Consider the following 22,473-nt stretch of genomic DNA (forward strand, 5'->3'; position numbering starts at 1 on the left):
GTATCATTACTTGAAACTGAAAAATGTTTTGTTCCCCCTTCTCCATCCCCTTTCCTTTCTGAACCCCCCCTCCCTCTCCCACACACAGTAATATTCATACTAATTAAAAACTGGGCCTTACAAAAAGCCATTACGAATTTTTTAAATGTCAATCTTTGCAACATTTTGTGAATGGGCAACCTACTCCTGAGTATCCCAAGGCACAACCTGAGAGTATGCATTACATCAGGATCATCTGTTTTACAAGCAAGTTATCAGTACAGTGACTGTGAAATACTTTCAGCAACATGCACACACATCCCTTGAACAATAACGTTAGCTCACTTGCTCCATACTGCTAGACTACGTTACTGTACTGTACTTTAGATTGTCACCATCCTAGCTAGCTAGCTAGCTACCTCACAGAGATGGAATAAAGAATAATAATAATCTTTGTAGGTTAGGCTATTAGCTAGCTTGAAATATTATATACAGATCTTACCCAGAGGTGAAAGAACATGACTAGTCTGGCTCTACAAGGTTGTGCTGGTGGTATTTTATGAAGAGGTTGTGGGGTTTCTCATTTTTTGTTTGAGACCTGTATGCTTTTGCTTCAATTATTGTTGTGTCCCCTTTGTTGTTGATCTTAATGTTTTGGATATATCCTTCCACTGCGCATATTGCAGTCCATTTTGTCTTGATCTGTTCTGGAGGATATCGCGGAGATATTACGCCCTACTAAGAATCATTGACACAGACAGTGTTGTGCATGAACGAGTTCAAAAGACGTAGCAACAGTAACTAAGGGGGGTGCATCAACGTGCGCTAGGACCACTGATTCGCCAGACCTGCTTGCAGTCTGTGTTCTACCACAGTCCCCAACGTTGGACTCATCGCTCTCATGATCATTCTTTTTTCTGAAGATTTGATTTTGTAACAAGTAACGAAGGTTTCAGGGGAAATGTATCGGAGTAAAAGTATCAGTTTTCTTTGAAAAAGTAGTGAAGTAAAAGTAAACAGAAATATAAGTAGGTAAGTACAGATATACAAAAAAACGACCTAAGTACAGTAACAAAGTATTTCTACTTTGTTACTATACAACACTGCATATACCGTATTTTTCAGCAAATAAGCCGCATTTTCTATAAACCGCACCCCACCAGAATGGGAGCTTTGTGTTTGTAAATCTGAGTATAAATTGCACTGGAATATATGCCGCACTTGATACGGGAACAATGATACCAAGCAACGTACGAGTATGGGCGATCTTACAGCATGCCGTTGTATAACTCACTTCGAAAATGAAAGTAAGTAAGTACGTAATGTATGTTTTCTATTGCCCGGTAATGAACTTATATTTACCTTTAGACAAGTGACTTCTAAATATTTCCGATGGTCCCCAAAGCGCAAGTTATTTTTTAGAAACGGTAGCTAGCTAGCTTTAGTTAGTTTCTGGGCTAAGTTCACTAGCATAATACTCGTAGCAATGCTACTACCATGCTAGTGTTACTTGTTAACCTTCTCATTAATACACTTTGAAGCAATACTAAAGTGTTTGTGGCATTTTTTTTTTGTTCATCGGAAAATATTCAGTTGGAATGTTCGAAATCACTTATATGTGACTTATGAGTATGCTGTGGGACCCGCATTCGAACGATCACATATGTGCAACGCTACTCCTTAATGGGTTAAATAGCATTCACAAAAAAAGTATTTCTACTGTTGTTTTGTTATAAAAACGTGCTATAAAGCTGCTTAGAAATATAAACCGCACCACCCCCCCCCAAAAAAAAATCGGGGTATAAGCAGCGGTTTTATTTCTGAAAAATACGGTAGTACAGGTAGATTGTACAGTAGCCTATATAGTACAGGTAAAGTGTATAATAATAATAATTCTTTTTTTGTTGTTGCGCTTTTCTAATACTCAAAGTCGCTTTACATGTATGAGTACAAGCAAAACAAGACAACAGTAAAATATAAAGACAAAGGATTGAACAAAACAGACAACATAATATTATAAAGAAAACAAACATAAGTCTAGTAGTGGAGGGAGCAGGGGATGTTCAGGTGAAGGCGAGGTTGAAAAGGTGAGTTTTGAGGGATTGTTTAAATAGTGCTATATTGGGAGCCAGACAGATAGGGAGAGGGAGGTCATTCCAGAGGGAGAGTGCAGCACCCAAAAAGGCCCTGTCACCCCAGATCCGGTGCTTCGTCCTGATGGTTTTTAGGGTGTTTGCGCCGGCGGACCTGAGGCAACGGGTAGGGGCATGAAGGGGGAGGAGGTCAGAAAGGTAGGAAGGGGCCAGGTTATTTAGGGCTTTGTAGGTGGTGAGTAGAGGAAGGCGTTTATTCGAAGAAATACGGTAAGAAATTACCTCATGAGCGCATTTATAGTCCATCTGCATATTAATTTAGGGGAGGAGGCAAGGCGGGGTCAGTGGCTCGTTCACGTGCGGTCAATCTCACGTTGATTGTGATTTATAAAGGAAAGGTGCGCAGGATCTGGCGTACGACCGGTTTTATACGTGTGAATATTTCTGTGAGCTGCGCAATCGTTTATACATGAGGCTCCTGCACCCGATTTTTTCCAATTTGGCCCAATGATATAACAGGTCACTCATTACTCCCAGACGGCTAGTGGCCCATGTGCGCCCATAGGTGGCGCTATAAAACACGCCCAAAGTCTACGTGATTTCCCCAGCGCCCCATTACTCCAAAATGCCTGAAAATTGGTATACATGCCTTACTTCTCATGGGGAACAAAAAAGCCTCAAGGACCCATATTGTCAGACTTATGAATTGTCTTGTACTGTCCAAATTTGGTACAACCGTCAAAACCCTTCTCCCCATGAACCACAGATCCAATCGACTTGAAATTGGTTCTAGATGTGTAAAATACATGTTTTAATAAATAGTCAAATTGAATAAGAAATGCAATACAAAATGGCTGAAAGGGGTGTATTTATGTAAATGTACAAATTGCCTCAATATCTTTGTGTCAATAAATCTAATATAATTTTGACTCATGGTTTTTCAAACCTATAGGGTTCAAGATCGGTGGCCTTTTTTTTTTGTGTCATGTCACTGCGATAATGCAGGCAATCTATTCTGCCAGGTCAGATATTTTTTTTCTAGGTTATATATGCGATGCGCTATCTATGGTAATGTCAGACTGTAGCCTACTGCGCAGATTTTGATGCCGTAAAAAGCATCAGCAATACAAGTAATACAGCAATGGTTGATAGCCACTCAACTTAGAAACATGGGGAAATGAAAGTTCAATTAAAAATGGCTTGAAAAGAACGAGTATTCTTGGTTAAGGTTGGTGCCTGGAAATGCTTAGGAAGCGAACTGTGTGTCGTAAGAATTTCAAACTTGGGACAATGGAGATCAGAGCGATGGAATCGCACATGCTCAGCATAGCACAGAGACTACATAAAGGCACGCCAGCAGCCTGCAATTGCTAGTTTCTGGTCCACCATTTCCACCGCTAGCAACGATGTCAATGCTACAACGCTAGTTACGATAGGAAATCCAGAGCCAACATTGCCATCTGACCTCTGAGCAATTACACATATTTAGTCAATGTTCTTAAACTCAACCGATTGTCATTTTACTATACTGTTCATTTTGAACAGACATCAGTGTGTTTATTTAGAAAGATTACTGTATATTTCCACTTTTGATTTGTATTTCCATTGTAAGTTTGGTCTTAAATTTCATTTGGAAGTGGTATTAAAAGGTCTTAAAAAGTCTTAAATTTAACTTGTTTATACCTGTAGACACCCTGACAGTGCATCCGGAAAGTATTCACAGCGCCTAATGTTTTCCACATTTTGGCATGTTTCAGCCTTATTCCAAAATTGATTAAATAAAATGTTTTCCTCGAGATTCTACACACGATACCCCATAATGTTAAAATGAAAATTGATTTGTTTTATATTTTTAATAGATACAATTAAAAAATTTAGAAAGCCAATAAAAAAAGGACATAAGTAGGACATATTTTTGGGCAGTTTCTCCCATCTTCTTAGCAGGACCTCTCAAGCTTCATCAGGTTGGATGGAGAGCATTGGTGCACAGCCATTTTCAGATCTCTTCAGAGATGTTCAATCAGGTTCAAGTCTGGGTTCCGGCTGGGCCACTCAAGGACATTCCCGAAGCCACTCCTTTGTTATCTTGGCTGTGTGTTTAGGGTCTTTGTCCTGTTGGAAGATGAACCGTCTCCCCAGTCTGAGGTCCAGAGCGCTCTGGAGCAGGTTTTAATCAAGGATGTCTCTTTACATTGCTGCATTCATCTTTCCCTCGATCCAGACTCGTCTCACAGTTCCTGCCGCTGAAAAACATCCCCACAGCATGATGCTGCCACCACCATGCTTCACTGTAGGGATAGTATTGGCCAGGTGTTAAGCGGTGCCTGGTTTCCTCCAGACATGACGCTTGGCATTCAGGCTAAAGAGTTCAATCTTTGTTTCATCAAACCAGATAATTTTGTTTCTCACGGTCTGACAGTCCTTCAGGTGCCTTTTGGCAAACTCCAGACGGGCTGTTGTGCCTTATACTGAGGATTGGCTTCCGTCTGGCCACTCTACCATACAGGCCTGATTGGTGGAGTGCTGCAGAGATGGTTGTCCTTCTGAAAGGTTCTTCTCACTTTACAGAGCAATGCTGGAGCTCTGTCAGAGTGACCATACGGTTCTTGGTCACCTCCCTGACTTAGACCCTTCTTCCCCAATCGCTCAGTTTTTTCAGAGGCAGGAATTCGAGGAAGAGTCCTGGTGGTTCCAAACTTCTTCCATTTACGGATGATGGAGGCCACTGTGCTCATTGGGACCTTCAATGCTGCAAACATTTTTCTGTACCGTTCCCCAGATCTGTGCCCTGATGCAATCCTGTCTCGGAGGTCTACAGTCATAGCATAGGCTGTGAATAATTATTAACATGTCATTTTTTGTTTTGAATTTTTGACAGAAATAAATAATAGTTGAAGCATAAACGTAAAAAAGCTTGTGATATTGTGTGTAGAATTTTGAGGAAACAAATTTATTTGATTAATTTTGAAATACAGCTCTAACAGTGAAACGCTGTAAATATTTTCCGGATGCACTGTATAGTATATTGTGTATAGTGTCCTGTCTGGCCCCCCAATGGTGGAATCAACTCCCCACCTCCATCAGGGACACTGACTGTCTCCCCACCTTCAAGAAAAGGCTCAAGACCTACTTGTATAGAGTACAACGGCACTTAGGAATGCTTGGCTGGACCTGATGTTAGTTTTCTCCAGGTTTTCTCCAGGTTGACTCTTATTGAGAGACTTGTTGCTCTTGTTGGCTGGTCATAACAGATTTAAACCTTTTGTACTCGCTGTGAAATATTTTACTGTTGATTGTTCTTCCACAGGTACACTCTTGCACTTTTTGGGTTTCATGCTGTTTAATTGTAACTTGTTTAACTGCATGCTCTTATGGTTCTTCCCTTTGGCACTTATTTGGTTTTTCACAATGTATGCTTCATGTTTTGGCTGCTTGCAATGTTTGGGGCTACATTGTTGTTATGATCAGAGACCTATGCTCTTTTGTAAAGCTTTCTCTTGGAAGTCGCTTTGGATAAAAGCGTCTGCTAAATGCATAAATGTAAATTGTGTAGAGCAGTAACTCCCAACCTGTGGGCTGCCAAACCAATGAATTAAATATACATATTTATTATATGGCAACAACGGTACAAGCTTTCTGATTGGCTAATGGGTAGTCATGCCAGACGCGTATTGCCCTCCTCAGCGGTCAATACGGCTCCGTATTGCCCTCTGACGTCATCTTCAAAATGAGCGACGAGTCAGCTGCTGTGTTTTACTATCCAGATGATGCTGAAAAGATTTGTCATCGAAAGTGAGGATGAAGACTAGACTCTTTTGATCACTTGTGTCGTTATTTTGTGTTGAAATTAAAGTCATTTTAGCAGAACCATGTTGTCCGCTTTCTATCAAAAGTAATAAGTTGCTAGGCAACACATGAAACACAGCTTGAGAAGACTTGAGAACTAGCTACGATTAGCCTAGAGTTACCATCTATTTTCGTTTACAAAATGAAAAGAAGCTAAAAATGCCATATAATAAACTACTTACTAACCTCAACCGTTTGGTCATGCCGGGAAATATCAAACCTCGGCTTTGCCGTATCGACTGAGCGATAGCCAGCCTCAGTTTGATATTTCCCGGCATGACTTCACTCTCAGTTAGTAAGTAGTTAATAGTGTAGAGTGTAAATTGTAATAGTGTTGAATGCATATAGTAATAATGTAGTGTAGCATATATATTGTAATAGTGTAGAGTCTTTATTATAATAGTGTAGAGTGTATATTGTAATAGTGTAGTGTATTTTGTAATAGTGTAGAGTGTATATTGTAATAGTGTAGATAGTATATTGTAATAGTGCAGGGCTGGACTGGGACACTGTTGGAAAAATTGAAGATGTAACACATTTATCCTGTATAAGAATGATTCCTGTTCAGCATTCCTTGTGTGTAGGGAGAAGCCATTAAAGATGTCTGGCCTTATCTGTGTTGGGCGAATCATGTGGTCAAGCTTACAGGGGTCAAAAGGCACACACATGCACACACAAACACGCACACACGCACAATGACTGTAAAGAGTGGGGCTGTTTAAATAGCTTGCTAGCACAACATGCTAGCAGACAAACTTTGGCAAATAATGGCGTGTGATGTTTTTGTATCCTTGTGGGCCGGCCGCAAGCAATTCACTTTCTTAAACTTGTTCACCGACTGACTATGCAATGCTTGATAGATTAATATTTCTGACACAATGGTCCTTCGATAGCCGGGTTCCCAAATCCTTTCCATCATCCAAAACCAAGAATTGAAATCATGCAGACGTGCACGACGGTGGAGAACCTCGCAGCAAATATGGCTGTTTAAAAATAGGTCAGTTTGTTGGGGGCGGAGTGGATGGTGGAAAGGTGACGGAATTCTAAACTAGTTAAGAGGCACAGCTTTCGATGGACAAGGAAAGAATACAATTAGTCGACTTTTGTGTTTTTGGGGAAGAATTTTGAAAAATTCCACAGTGTAGTCATTAAAGATGCACTCTGGTCCTTTATCTGCTCAAATCTGGTGATAATCCAGTGCAGCTAGTATAGGGTGTCATATTGTACTGAGATCGGTATTGGTGGTGTATCAGTGAAGTGATTTTGCTAAAACCTAATACGTGAATGTGTGTGCTTAAAATTGGTAAAGCAAATGTTTTGAAAACTGATGCAGGAGAAATACTGGTGACATAAATAGGCGAGGCTTACTAAGAAATGGCGTCGGGAGATCCGGGTAGCAGAATTAGTTACGGCTTGACCAACTACAACTTAGATATTTGAAATATATCTGAGTTTGGTGGTAGTCAAATACCTAACCAAATGGAAAGATTATTGCTTATTTCTGTGAGAATGCCATTGAAGTAAATGTAAAAGTTCATAGCCAATATTGAGGGAGGCTACGGTAAAGAATATACTCCGTGCAGCACGTAAAATGATGAACCAGTCAGAGAGACTGAGATTGTTGTTAAGGCCAAATTTTTCTGTTGAAATTGAAATAGTACTAAGAGTTGATCGAATTGTAAATATCGAGGTTCTATTTAGGTAAATATAACCATGGTTAAATGTTTTAAAAGTTGTACAGAGGAAGTGTGAAATGCTTAGAAATATGGAAACCAAAATTCGGGTTCAACGGTGAAACAGAAGTTTTGTTTGAATTCTGATTTTTAAAGTTAAAAGAATATAGTGAGGAGAATGTGTTCACTTTTGTCTCAAATGTGTCTTAAAGAAGACTGAGGTGATTCTAGTGAATTTGCCAGTCCGCTGTCTGTTGAACAAAGTCTTTCACAATTTGCTAGGATAGCTTTGGGATCTGAGAGGAAAAGATCCAAGCTATGACTTTGTTAGCTAATGGCTAATGGTGAAAACGTAGTGAAAGTGCATTTTGCTCTGTCCTGAGACCGAGGACAGTCCAGAAAGTTGAATTTGCAACTATGGCAACGACATTTGTAGCTATCAAACTGACAGACAGACTCAACAGCAATGGCGGCGGGTACAGGCTAGTAAAGGAATTGCAGCTTGACATTTGAGATCCAGGATTAGTAACCACATGACGCATGCGCAGACTGACGAATTGACAAACACGCAAATTTAGAGAAAAATATTAATTTGGAGCAAATTTTACTCATTAATTTGGTTACTTTTGAAAGATGTTACGTGATGATATTTTGATACATTTGCTAACAAGGTTTTTGGTTGTTTAAGTACATTTTACATGAGTTTCAGGAATTCAGAGGAAAGGTGGGGGATAAAAGTGTCCCGTTACGTTGAAGTTTTACAAAGGTGATCCCAGAGGGTAATTCTGCATAATTAATTACATTTATTCATTTAGCAGACGCTTTTATCCTAAGCGACTTCCAAGAGAGAGCTTTACAAAGTGCATAGGTCACTGATAATAACAACAAGATAGCCCCAAAGCATTGCGGGTAGCCAAAACAAGAATCACACATTGTGAACAACCCAAAAAGAAGTGCCAAAGGGAAGAACCATAAGAGCATGTAGTTAAGAAAGTTACAATTAAACAACCTGAATCTCTAAGTGCAAGTGTACCTGTAGAAAAAGCAGCAACAGTAAAAATACAAATAAGATGAACTAAAATAGAATATTTTGCAGCGAATACAACAGTTTAAATCAGTTGCCACTAACCAACAAGTCTCTAAGCAAGAGTCATTGTGATCCTTGAGGAAACTAGCATTAGGTTCAGCAAACCATTCCTCAGTACCGTTGTACTCCCGGAACAAGTGCGTCTTGAGCCTTCTCTTGAAGGTGGAGAGACAGTCTGTGTCTCTGATGGAGGTGGGGAGTTGATTCCACCACTGGGGGGCCAGGCAGGAGAAGAGCTTGTGTTGGGATTATTAATTATGTGAGTATTAATGCTGAAAGATGTGTTCGTTTGGAAGAATTTGAAGTTTGGTGGTTAACCTGCGTGATCAACATTTGTTATAATTCCTAGCCAAACAGGGAATGTTTTTTGAAGCCTTGCCGAACAGAACTTGTATTTCTAAGCAGCATATCTGTGATGATGTGTGATGGTATTCAATAAAAATGTACAAATGGAACCCCTGGTTTATAAATTGGTTCTAATACAATCGGAAGAGTCATATTAGAGCTAAATTAAGTGAATAGAAGGTAAACGCCAACCATCTGTGTTGATCAAAGAAAAAAAAAAGGTTTTGAGTTTTTGCCTTGTTCCAGAGAGCGCTGTTTGTTTGATTTGAGTTTGAAGCGGGCGCTGATAGAAACAATGTGTTAGATTTGAGTTCTTTGAGTAAAAACTAAGAGTAATTGAGAAAGTGAGAAGAGTATTACATTAAACCATACAAACTACAAAATATTTTAATGAAATATCTTCATTTGGGGTTTTTGGTCCACAAATGTGAGATTTGAAGAATTGTCCGTGCATTATGTTGAGGGTGTAATGGCTGGTAAATATAGGAATATTCAAAGGAGTATTCTGTATTACATGCTTTGATAAGACGTTTGAGAAGTTAAAGAATAATGTTTTGTTTTGCGGTCTTATGTTACTGTTGTTAAATTGTGAATTTAAAGGTTTAAAAAGAAAAATTGAGAATTTATATTTTCTTTTGTCTTAATGGCATTGTTTGGTTCACGTGATTACGGACGTAATACTGGCATGAGTGACTTAGGTCTGGGAGCAGTTTTAACTGTCCGAACATGGATTTAATGAAACAAAATTATGATAACGATAGTTTAAAGCAAATTAAAATGTGGGTCAGAGAATTAGTAAAAGGCTAATTTTGAAATCTAAGGCGAAATTAAGTCAATAATGGCAACCTTGTGTGTTATGGGAACTTATGGGAAGTTTGGTTTAGACAGGAAGGTTTTTTATTTGGCGAAGGAATGTGTTTTGTTTAAGGATTTGATTTCATTTGAAATTGTAACTTTATTATCCGATTTTAATAACCACTTGCGCATCAAATATCCATTGACATGGAATCAATTGATGGCATTTTTCCAGTTTGGGTTATTTTGAAGCTGTGTTTTTCACAAATGTTTTATTTTGGTTTGAAAAAATGTATGTGAAATATTATGAGGAAATGATTAGGAAGTTACATAAAAGATTAAAAGAGGATCGTGGAAGGTTGTGAAATGAAACGTTTTGTGGTTGTGAAGAGATGATTGGTTTAAACACTTTGATGTTCTGAAAAGGGAACTATGCATATACTTTGAAAAGATATATGGGAAAACATTTTAAGTCAAAATAGTTAAATCTAGGGTTTTTAAGAGTTTTGGGTATAAGATACAATTTGGTTATGAAATGAGAAAGAGAAGATAACTACAATGTACTTTTATTTTGAGTTTGATTGTAATTTGGCTTTAAGTTTTATTTTGATGTTTTATCAAGAGCCTGGCACAATATTAGTGATAAACAGTTAAGCTGTGATATGGTTGTATTAACGATGGTGTTAATGCATAAAGAAGGTTATTATAACTTTTGTTCTGCATGGCTTTGGAATAACACATTTTATTCCGGATAAACAGGAGGGATATGTTGGAAAAATTGAAGTTGTAACACATTTATCCTTTATAAGAATGATTCTGTGTTCTGCATTCCTTGTGTGTAGGGAGAGGCCATAAAAGATGTCTGGCCTTGGGTGAATCATGTGGTCAAGCTTACAGGGGTCAAAAGGCACACACATGCACACACTCAAACACACACGCACACACGCGCACCAGGTCTATGCAAGGAGCCAATGAAGAAGAGCCATGGAACATTTGCATGCCTTTGTCTTAACCAATGACTGTAAAGAGTGGGGCTGCTTAAATAGCTAGCTAGCACAACATGCTAGCAGAAAAACTTTGTAGCACAATGGCATGTGATGTTTTTGTCTCCTTGTGGGCCGGCCGCAAGCCATAAACTTTCTTAAACTTGTTCACCGACTGTGCAATGCTTGATAGATTAATATTTCTGACAGACACAAAAATGGCCCAGGCGGCCCACACCCACCGTGACTGGTCAGACACATTCCCTTCAGACAGTTCTTAAAATATGCGTGCATTCTATAACATGCGTTCATGTTATAGTTTTGGATCCTTCAAGAAGGGTCTCAAGACTTATCTGTTGATCTTACACAAATAATTAATTAATTATGGAGTTATGATTTGTATATTTATGGTATACATGAATACATATTGATATTTGATATTGTATTGCTATTATTACTATTTTGCTTAATATTGTCTTAGAGACAGTTTATTGTTCATTTTAATTATTGTAAGATTCATATTTGGTCGCTTTGGACAAAAGTGTCTGCTAAATACAATACAGAAACACACACACAGCCTCCCTCCCTTCCTGAGTCCCTGTTAATTTGCCTACTTCTTACCATGTTGTCAACTACTCTTTCTTCCATCTTTTCCTCACTCGCTCCCATGGCCCTGTCATGGTCACTCTCCTCCTCCTCGGCTTCTTCCCTGACCCTGTCAGTATGTTGTTTCTGCTTCTCTGAGCAAGCTACCTCTCCTCCTTCTTCTACAGGTAATGCTGATGTTGAAGCAGCTAAAGCCCCCCCAAACATGTTCAACATTTTTGCACATTTTGTGGCATTCGCCTATACATTTTTGTATCTTTTTCTCCCTTAATTATCAACTTTCGTGCACCTCCCTTGTGCTTTGGTGGTCGTTTCTCCATTTTAGCGATGCTAAACTTTAACAATGCTAAACCAGCATACGCATTAGCCAACAGCTTGTGTCTCAGGGCCTGCGGGAGGCGATATCATGAATCATGGGAAGGGGTTCCTGGATTTGATTGGGTCAGGCCAGTGCCAATAAAGAAAATTAACCAATGGGTCGCTGCCAGTTCTCTATGGGCCGGACCGACCAAAACCCCCCCCCCAAAGGCACCAGGCAAAGGCCCGGTATGCCAGATGGCCAGTCCAACCCTGTAATAGTGTAGAGTGTATATTGTAATAGTGAGTGTGTATTGTAATAGTGTAGAGTGTATATTGTAATAGTGTAGTGTATAGTGCAGTGTAGCAGGTAGTGTCTCCAGCTGAGGGAGACAGAGTGCAGCACTAGCATAGTTACCCTAACCCATAGTTAGTGTCCCTCTCTTCCTGTTTAGTGCTTACATAAGATAGTTCCTGTCAGAGCCAGACAAGAGCTGCTGCTTCAGCACACTAGCTTCAGTTTCAGAACATACACACACCCGACAGATAGGCATACTGTACACACACGCCAGGTGACATACACACACATATACATAAACATGCATACACATTCGTAACACTGTAGACCAAAAGTACAAATCCACAAAGGTATACATCATGTGGGATAAAAGCAGCTACTAAACAAATACATTATTATTGTAGGAGCTACACATCCATTATAATTATTATTTATGTCACAGGAATGAGGGTTAGCAATCGTCAGTACTAGATAATCTGTCCTTCCTGTAAACACCGCTTTTTTAGCATAAAGCACTGTTTTAGCATAAAGCACTGTTTTAGGTTTTAGCATAAAGCACTGTTTTAGCATAAAGCACTGTGTTAGCATAAAGCCATACGGTAGCATACAATACTGTGTTAGCATACATCATTGTGCACAGCATTGTGGTAACATTAAGCGCTGTATTAGCAGGCAGCACTGTTAGCATGCAGCAGTGTGGTAGCATACAGCATTGTGGTAGCCACTGATAGACTCGTTTTCTTAAGGGAGACACTGTGTATCTGTACACAGAGGGCAGATATATTGTCATTGGAAACCAGATAGCCAATCTACACTTTGACATGGTTACAGTGACACTATTGTGCGTCATGGCATTGAGCACACACACTTACACACACATGGATGCACATACTTACACACACATGTAAATGCACACACACAAACACACGGAGAACACACTCCCTAGTCTGTGTGATCCATGTATAAAAAGTAACTTCCTGAGGGAGAAAGAACTGAGATGACGCCACACGTCATGTGACTCAATGATGTGTCACAACACTGCAACCAGATAAGAGCAGGACAGACTGTCCAAGCCTCACGGCCACACACACACACTGTTTACTACCAGTAAGAGTACCTGTGAGGATTCTAACAAACCTCTCTGGATGGTTATCTAAAGCCTAATGGACCAATTAGCTTGGCCCCTGAGGTTCTGTAACACAACACATAGAAACTCAACTGGCTGGGAAAGATGATTGGCGAGAGTTGGGTTAGGTTCGGGTTAGACTTGAGTTAAAGTTGGGTTAGGGTCAGGTTAGTGCTGGGCTAGTGTTGGGTTAAGTTTGGGTCAGGGTCAGGTTAGTGTTGGGTTAGGGTTGGTTAGTGTCGGGGTTAGGTTTGGGTTGGGTTTGAAGCTGACTGCATGGTGAAAACAGGATATGAATGTCGCCTGAGAAATAACAAAGCTGTTATGATGAGAGTGCATGAGAGGGGTGAGTGTGTGTGTCTGTGTAAGGGATAAGTTGTGTTCTGCACTATACACACACTACCTATGATTGTGGGTCAATGCCTGCAGAACTGTAATGGGACCCGTGAGATACAGACATCAGAAAAGCAAAGGAAGACAGAGAGGCATACAGAAAGGCAGACAAGCAGACAGAGACAGGCATGCAGAGAGGCAGGCAGCCAGAGAGCAGGCAGCCAGACAGAGGAAGGCAGGCAGAGGAAGGCAGGCAGAGGAAGGCAGGCAGACTGACAGAGAGGCACCCAGGCAGAGAGGCAGTCAGCCAGACAAAGAGGCAGGCAGTCAGACAAAGAGCAGGGTTTCCCGCAGCACTTTCAGTTAAGGTGGCCGTCTAAGCAACACAGGCCTTTATTTATTTATTTTTAAAATAGCAATATCCGCCGTTGTCCTGTTTTCTCCCTTCCATTCCAAACCGTGACCAACCCCAGTCTCCCTTCTCTGCAGAACGCATTGGAGGAAAAACTTTTTGTGCCCCCCCGCTCGGCCGGAAAACAATCCCCCCCCCCACTCTGCCGGCAAACCCCGCCCTACCACCTTAACTAACACATTTTCTGCGGGAAACCTGAGAGAGGCAGCCAGACAGACAGACAGAGAGGCAGACAGAGGAAGGCAGGCAGATTGACAGAGAGGCAGGTAGACAAACATTAAGCATACAGAGGCAGGTAGACAGACAGAGAGAGAGGCAGACTGAGGAAGGCAGGCAGACTGACAGAGAGGCAGGTAAACAAACAAAGCATACAGAGGCAGGTAGACAGACAGAGAGGTAGGCAGACTGACAGAGAGGCAGGTAAACAAACAAAGCATACAGAGGCAGGTAGACAGACAGAGAGGTAGGCAGACAGAGAGACAAGGTTTGAAAAAACAGACGGAGCAGACATTGAGTTAGGTGAGAGAAGGGATAGAGAGAGAGACTAAGATAAGAGGATTTATACTCACTACTGTGCACAATCAATGAGCTGGTATTCATTGGAGCGTTCGAAGCAAGCCTTCACCCCCTCGTCCTCCCACAACTGCTTGGCATGTTGAAAGAACTCCTGGTCCAGAGACACATAAAGAGTGTTGAGCAGGGAGACTGACGAGGAGAGGGACACACTCACTGTGGCAGGGATTCATAGACTGTTCCTTTTGACAAAGCCCTGTTCTTAAAAGTAAATACATATAAACTAATTGTTCCAGTAATAAAAAAATTCTAGCATATTGTTAATTGGTGTAATGATACTCTCAAGTCACGATTTGATAAAATTCACGATACTGGGTTCATGATACGATTTTGAGATAGAGAAAAAAAAACATGCTAAAGAATGCACAAACTACAGTGCATCCTGAAAGTATTCACAGCGCTTCACTTTTGCTACATGTTGTTGTGTTACAGCCATATTTCTTAAATTATTTTTTCCCCTCAAACTTCTACACACAATACCCCATATTATTATATGGCAACGACGGTACAAGCTTTCAGATTGGCTAATGGGTAGTCATGCCAGCCGGGTATTGACCACGGTCTGATAAGTATTCTTATTGCCCTCTGACGTCATCTTCAAAATGAACAATATCGACAAGTCAGCTGCTGAGTTTTACTATCCAGATGATGCTGAAAAGATTTGTCATCGAAAGGGAGGATGAAGACTAGACTCTTTGAATCACTTGTGTCGTTATTTTGTGTTGAAATTAAAGCCATTTTAGCAGAACCATGTACCTTTTTATCAAAGGTAATGAGTTGCTTGGCAAACTTTCGTTAAAACTTTCGTAAAACTTTTGTTTAAAAAATGAAAAGAAGCTACGGCTTTGCCATAGCTTCTTTTCATTTTTTCCAGCCTCAGTTTGATATTTCCCGGCACTCACTTTCGGTTAGTAAGTAGTTGATAATAACAACGTGAAAACAGTTTTTTGGAATTCAGAATTGACGTAATATATAATTACCTAGAGCCTATATATATTTCTAAGCCTGAAAGTTATGGAAATGTTGAGCTGAATGCAACTGCTTGTTGTAGTCTCAGGATACAGGATATAGGTTGTGCTGAGGCTACCATGTTGGATTATATGACATATATTATATGCCATCTTTTTTCTATGTTGCAATTGGTTACCTGTATAGCTTTTATTTGTTGTTTGCATTCTGTTGGGCTGATTGTGTTATGCTTTATATATAAATGTATTACTGGCATTGAGTCTTTGGCTTTTCCCCTGCAGAATATGGAACGTTAAGCCTGCTGTTATTTTGATTAATCCGGCATGTAACTGAATGTATCCTTGTGGAAACCAAATGCCCGCCCATCCATTTAGTTCTGAAACCGATTCTGCCGCCATGTAGGGCATTGACAAGACAAATGCAAAGAAAACTACTTTGTAGCTAGTAAGGATGTAACAATATTATTAGCCCACGGTTCAATAAATACCTCTGTTTTTTAACCAAAGTTTTTGGTTCTGTTCGGTTCTGATGGCTTGGCACCTCAATGTTTTTTGTTATTCTATACTTAGGCGACAGGAACAGTAAAAGGTTAAGGAGACAAAATGTTTTTTTTATTGCAATATTCTTTATTTTAGCAAAGCTAAAAAGATCCCAGCGCGTAGACTCCAGTGTTGAAAATTTTGCGGCATTGTAGCTAGATTTAGCGACTTTTCATGTTCCCTAGTGACAAAATACTCTAGCGACAAATCTGGCAACTTTCTGGTGAGATTATTTTGGCAACATTGTTGGAATCTTTTTAAATGCATAGCCAAAAAAAACGCAAATCACAAGCAAGCATTGAACCGTGGATGTTGTCATTCCTAGTAGCTAGCTAGTGCCATCTTAGCCATCACCACCCTTTCGTTTTTGGTCAAACAAACTGAACTTGCCATTTAGCTAGCTGTACTTCAGGGTTGCCAACTTTCCAAAAAACCTTGGAGTGAGATTTGGTAGGGCCAACCAAAATGTTTCTGCGTACTAAGAAAATCCCCCCCCCTCCCGAGACAACATTTCACATGTGTAGAGAGCACCCTCTGCTGTTTAAAACAGGTATCAACATTCATTTTACATCACTGTAACTGCCATCAGTTAATTGACATGTTTTACATGGGGTTTCTTTTGTGTGGTGGGTTGTTGTGCATTTGTGTGTGCATGAATGTTGTGTCTCCTGAATGATGTTCTGGATGGCTTGGGACGGAACCAGTTTGTGTGCACTGCCTGTGGGACTCTTTTCGGAGAACAACGATCTGCCATGCAGTGCGATAAGCGCATTCCATAAGCAAATGTGTTATAGTACCTGTTAAGTTAATTTACTATTAAAGCTGTGAGAAATGTGTTGAAGATACAAGATTTGGGTTTAGCTCCTTTTAGTAATAAGCTGCCAATGAGATATGTTTAAATGTTGCCTGTTTTAGCCAACTTGATCGCTTGCTGTGTTAAGACAGAAGCTAGTGTTAATACAATGAAGTTGCTGCAAGCAGCTGTTGTAAGCATTGTTTCATCTGCAGTTTTCACGGGATTGATGGTCGACGATGGAATTAAGATCACCCTGTTCTTTACTAAACTTTGTGTGTCTGCACGTATTACTGGGAAGCTACAACATATGTCTTACGATGTAACCGTCTTACAATGTATCAATACATTCCTAGTATTGGTCCAATTAATTTACTTCCTGGTTCATATACATGAAGGACAAAAGTGTTTCATGGTCTCTGTAGCAGGAACCTTTCCTCCCATTCTTCCCTCCTTCTATCCTTCCTTCTTCCCATCCTTTCCTGCTCCCTTCCTCCTGTCCCCCCACCAGTCTTTCAATTTTCCCAATCATCCATCTACCATCCATCCACCCATCCATGCGTCCTTCTTTCTGTTATCCCTTTCTGCCAACCCCCCCTCCCCTTTTTTCCCATCCTCTCGTCCTTCCATCCTCCCCTCCTCCTGAGTGAGCAAGAGACGATGAGGGAGTTCTTAGAGGTACTTGTTTTCTCCTTCAGTGTCTTTAGAGAGTGCCTGTGGATCCGGTAATGAGGCCCCTAGTGAGGTCAAACAACACACCTAATAATCACAATATCATGCCTAATCACCACAATATGTCACAATATACCATGTAATCTTCAAAATATACTGCATGGCATCAACAATATAACATATACTATATAATAACCATCCTTTGATACTGTACACGATCAATATAAAAGCTCCAAAACAGAGAGAGAATAATGTTACAAAGAGACAGAGCAACACCACAGAGACAAAGCAACACGATAAAGATATAGTAACACCACAGAGATAGATAGAACACCATAGAGAGACTGAGTAACAATATAGTAAGCTAGACCACTACAGAGATAGACAGAACAACACTAGAGAGAGACAATAACACTACAGGGAGATTACAGAGACAACATTGACTACAATTACAGAGACTACAATACTAGAGTGTAAGGTGGATGTATGTGTATGGACTGTGTAGGAAGGCTGTGTGTTCAGTGGCTGTGTTTGTTGATGATGTGTGTAGATACTTTGAGTGTAGTTCCTATGATGTGTGTAGAGGTGTGCGCAGGGGCTGTGTGTAGATTATGTGTGTAGGGGGTGTGTGTAGAGGTTGTGTGTGTAGGGGCTGTGTGTAGATGATGTGTGTAGGGGCTTTGTGTAGATGCTGTGTGTGTAGAGGTTGTGTGTGTAGGGGCTGTGTGTAGATAATGTGTGTAGGGGCTGTGTGTGTAGATGATGTATGTAGGGGGATGTGTGTAGATCATGTGTCTAGGGGCTGTGTGTAGATGCTGTGTGTAGGGGCTGTGTGTGCTACAGTCACTGAGCTCCTAGTAGAGAGCCAGCTGGGAGAATGTTGGGGTCCAGGGGATACCTGGTGACACAACAACAGGTAAACAAACTCCTATGTTTCCATGACTACCAGCCCTGCTCTACCTGAGTCTTCATTAATAGGAAGAAATGCTCATTATGACTAGGTTAAACATTGCAAGCTTGCTGCCTTGGGGGTTAAACAGTGCCAACTTGAAGCCCCAAGGGATTGTCTAACAACGACCATGGTGTGTCTTAATCGGTTTGCAGTCTGCCCCACCAGTTGGGTCAGCAACTCGGATCATTCAAGAGCAAGACCTGTCCCTACTGTTTTCAGTGTTGTACTCCCTTAAAGCACAAGAGCTACCAACTACTCTTATGGTAGAAAGATGAAAGGCCATCTTCTTGCTATCATTGAATCTCTATGTAAATAACCACTTGTGCATGGTCATAATATGAGTACAAAATGGGTGAGAACAGAGTGCTGAGGAGAGATCAGTGATGATTGATCAGTGACAATAGATCAGTGAGGAAAGATTAGTGATGATAGATCAGTGAGTAGAGATCAGTGAGGATAAATCAGTGATGATAGATCAGTGAGGAAAGATCATTGAGGAGAGATCAGTGAAGACAGACATTTAATATGTAAAAATTATACAATATTTTTTTTTTAAAATCTTTTTAAATAATGATACATGAGTCATCAACTAAACCTGGAGGATATTTATAGCACTGAAAGTTCTGACCTAAACACACACATACACACACAAAAACACACAGCCGTCAGGGGATACAAAGTTCTGGTCACAGCAGCAGTGAGGCATGGTACTGTGTCTCAAGTTACTTCATGTCACACTTCAAAACCCACTTCCTGACACACAGCTCCCAAATGAGAGTAGACCACAAGGCCTGTCTAACTGCCTGTCTAACTGTCTGTCTGCCTAAATGAATGCCAGCCTGTCTGCATGCCTGTTTGTCAGTGATAGTAGTTTTGTTTTATTATAAACACATGAATACAATTTTAGCCTTTATCATTACACCACTGTGTGTTTATGTGAATGTGTGTATATGCATTTGTGTGAGTGTGTGTTTGTGTGTGTGTGTGTGTGTGTGGACTAGAAACAAGCCTGAGGCCCAGGACTTGAAACAGTGTGAATGAAAACAGTGTAGTTGACTGACCTGACAGAGCTTTTGACAGAGCTGATAGTTACACCAGTCCTCTTCCCCATCACCCTCTCCTCACGTTCACCCTCTCCTCTCTATCATCCTCTCCTTTTCATCAACCTTTCCTCTCCATCATCCTCTCCTCTTCATCACCCTCTCTTCAAATTCACCCTCTCTTCTCCCATCACCCTCCATCATCCTCTCCATCGCCCCCTCCTCTCCATCGCCCCCCTCCTCTGCTTCACTCTCTCCTTCACTCTCCATCATCCTCTCCTATCTTTCACACTTCTCCTCTCCTTCATCCTCTCCATCATCCTTTCCTATCCTTCACCCTTCTCCCTTTCTTCACCCTATTCATCATCCTCTCCTCTCCTTCACCCTCTCCAACCCCATCTCCTCTCATTCAACCTCTCCTCTCCTTCACCCTCTCCACCCTCAAAATCATCCACTCCTCTCCATCCCCCTCTCCACCCTCAAAATCATCCTCTCCTTTACCCTCTCCAACCCCCTCTCCTCTCTTTCACCCTCTCCATCACCCTCTCCACCCTCTAAATCCTCCTCTCCTACTCTTCACCCTCTCCATCATCCTCTCCTCTCTATCATCCTCTCCACTTTCAAAATCATCCTCTCCTCACCTTCAACCTCAAAATCCTCCTCTTTTCTCCTTCACCCTCTCCAACCCCCTCCTCTCCTTCACCCTCTCCTTCACCCTATCCACGCCTTTATCCTCCTCTACACCATCCCCCTCCTTTCCTCCACCCTCTCCTTCACCCTCTCCATAATCCTCTCCATCCCCTTCTCCTCTCATTCACCCTCTCCTCTTCTTCACCATCTCCATCCCCTCTCCATCACTCTCTCTAACCTGCTCTCCTCTCATTCACTCTCTCCATCCCCCACAATACTAGCTTCTCTTGTGATATCACCACAACACTTAACTGCCACTGTGACAGGTCCGGCTGGGTCCTTACCTCTGTATAGTCGAAGTCCGAGAGGGGAGCTATGCTCTTGATATAGTCGATTCTGAACTGGTTGGCAGGGTTACCCAGAGGGACTGGTGGTATTAATGTGCTCATGGCTGAAACTATGGTCTGTCAACAAATAAACACAAGACGTAGAGTGAGGTAGAGTCAAGGAAATAAATAAATAAAGTTAAGTCTGTTGCCGAAGAGTTTTGGCTTAACCTATAGGATTGATACAGTACACTTCTGTTGACAGGTATATTATGATATCACACACACCTCAACACAGAGAAAAAAAACCACAAACACACCAATTGTATTATTAAGTCCCCACTCACCACAATTGCATCCTTTACGTTCTTCCGAATGTCTAAAATTTTTTGCTTCTTCTCTCTGGGACAAACAAACAACAGTGAGTTAGATTCTGCAGTAGATGATATATCTCAGAGATTTGCCTATGGGTTATCCTCAGAGATCTCAAATCAGGATTAGGGGTATCCCTGTAAATATAATCTCAGCAGAGGTCTAGTCAAATCAAAAAACTGAAATTCAGCACAGATTGCTCCTTAACATTTTTGGGGGGACCTATAGATTGCATCAGGGTTATCTGTGACCAAGCAGTGAATTATTTTAATTTATTTCAATCATTGAGAATAGCATTACTCAGCACAACACCATAGATACCTTGCTATTAAACTTATTGTAATCCATTATATTTTACATGCCAGAACAGACAACATGAAAGCTTTTTAAGGTTAAACAATCCAACATCGTTACACATACAACCTAGATAAGCCATATACTTGGTGTCTTAGCACACACAATCCACACACTAGACAAACATGACTATGTGTATGTAGTAGCCTTTCGAAATCAGACGTGTATGTCGCCATGCCTATAGGCCAGTGTAGCTTCACTGCAGTGCTAATATACCACAGCCCTGCTAGGGGGAACGGCGGCAATTATTCTTGGTGAACCAACAAAGTGACAACGAGAACATTTGATTTAATATCCAGCGCGACCGATCTTCATAGTTCTCGTACATGCGGTGTAGAGAGAGGACGACTTACTCTGAATTAAATCCGTTGACGTGCAGAATCCTCATCTGTTTGACAACCGTGCTTTTCCCGGACTCTCCGGCCCCTAAGAAAAATCACAAACAGTCTATTAGGACCCATGTTTGTACCTAAAGCCCAACAGGCCTACACACATACAGTGTAAGTAACAAGCATGTAGCTTAGATAAACTATACGTCGGGCTTCCTGCTGCCCGGATCTATAGCCTACATGAAAATCCGCGATAACGGTACAATCTGTCTAACTCAGTCGGCAGTAAGACCTGTCAACATATGTGGGCTGGGGCCGAAGCAGCGAACACAGGCAACATGATAGCGCACACATCCGCTACATCAGAATCCACCGTTCGGATCTTACCCAATAAAAGCAGTCGATGTGTAGCTTTATAGGCTTGTCTCTCTTTTTGCAATTGTTTCTCTATCTTTTTATTCGCTTCCCTTTGTGCCTTTTCGTCGATACGTTGATCTTCAGTCTTGCTGTTGCCCAAACAACCCATTTCCGCTGTCCTCTTCACGTAGAAACAGAGTATTAAATAACGGTTAATACAAACCCTTAGTAGCCTTTAAATGGAGAACAAATAGGGCGAAAAATCCGTGCGACACTTCTGTCGCTCAGAAAAAAATCTTCCTGTTACAATTTCTCTTTAACCCCCGCAGTCCTGCGTGCTCAATCCACTTATACTAAAATTAACATCATAAATACAAATAAAACCATATATTCATATTATAAATAGGCAAAGAGCGGAGCGAGGCTGAATCTGGAGGCCAGCCAACTGCTCCTCTCTTGCGCTCCTTCCTCCCTCTCTCTGTGTTCCAGTCTGAGCGGTTTGGGTTCCTGTCGCTTTAACTCAGCACTGCCGCTCTCCGTGACTCCAGGAAGTCACACCTCACAACACGCGCCAGTATACTGCAGCTTCAAACACTGATGGTTAGACTTTGATATAATAATAACAAAAAGAAGAAGAAGAATTATGATAATAATAATAATAACAATAAAATAAGATTAGTAATGATTGTATTAT

General features: G+C 41.0%; 1 protein-coding gene and 1 pseudogene across 2 annotated transcripts in view; both read right to left on the reverse strand.

Moving 5' to 3' along the window:
- Window positions 1-22,260, reverse strand: part of LOC146275325 (guanine nucleotide-binding protein G(olf) subunit alpha-like) — a 35,218-nt gene extending 12,958 nt beyond the window's left edge. The window contains exons 1-5 of one of the 2 annotated variants that reach the window (XM_084702461.1): window positions 21,810-22,260; window positions 21,447-21,519; window positions 20,715-20,769; window positions 20,386-20,505; window positions 14,443-14,540 (exon numbers count right to left, since the gene is read on the reverse strand). In XM_084702461.1, the coding sequence (XP_084558587.1) occupies window positions 14,443-14,540; window positions 20,386-20,505; window positions 20,715-20,769; window positions 21,447-21,519; window positions 21,810-21,948 (485 nt within the window). In that variant the 5' untranslated portion in view covers window positions 21,949-22,260. Of the gene's footprint in view, window positions 1-14,442; window positions 14,541-20,385; window positions 20,506-20,714; window positions 20,770-21,446; window positions 21,520-21,662; window positions 21,745-21,809 lie in introns of those variants that run through there. The other variant, XM_084702463.1, reaches the window with a different exon arrangement.
- Window positions 3,893-5,499, reverse strand: LOC146275327 (uncharacterized; annotated as a pseudogene).
- Window positions 22,261-22,473: the final 213 nt, after the last annotated feature.

The sequence above is a fragment of the Hypomesus nipponensis genome, chromosome 8 (genome assembly GCF_054491055.1).
Source record: "Hypomesus nipponensis isolate SF chromosome 8, ASM5449105v1, whole genome shotgun sequence".
Taxonomy (NCBI): domain Eukaryota; kingdom Metazoa; phylum Chordata; class Actinopteri; order Osmeriformes; family Osmeridae; genus Hypomesus; species Hypomesus nipponensis.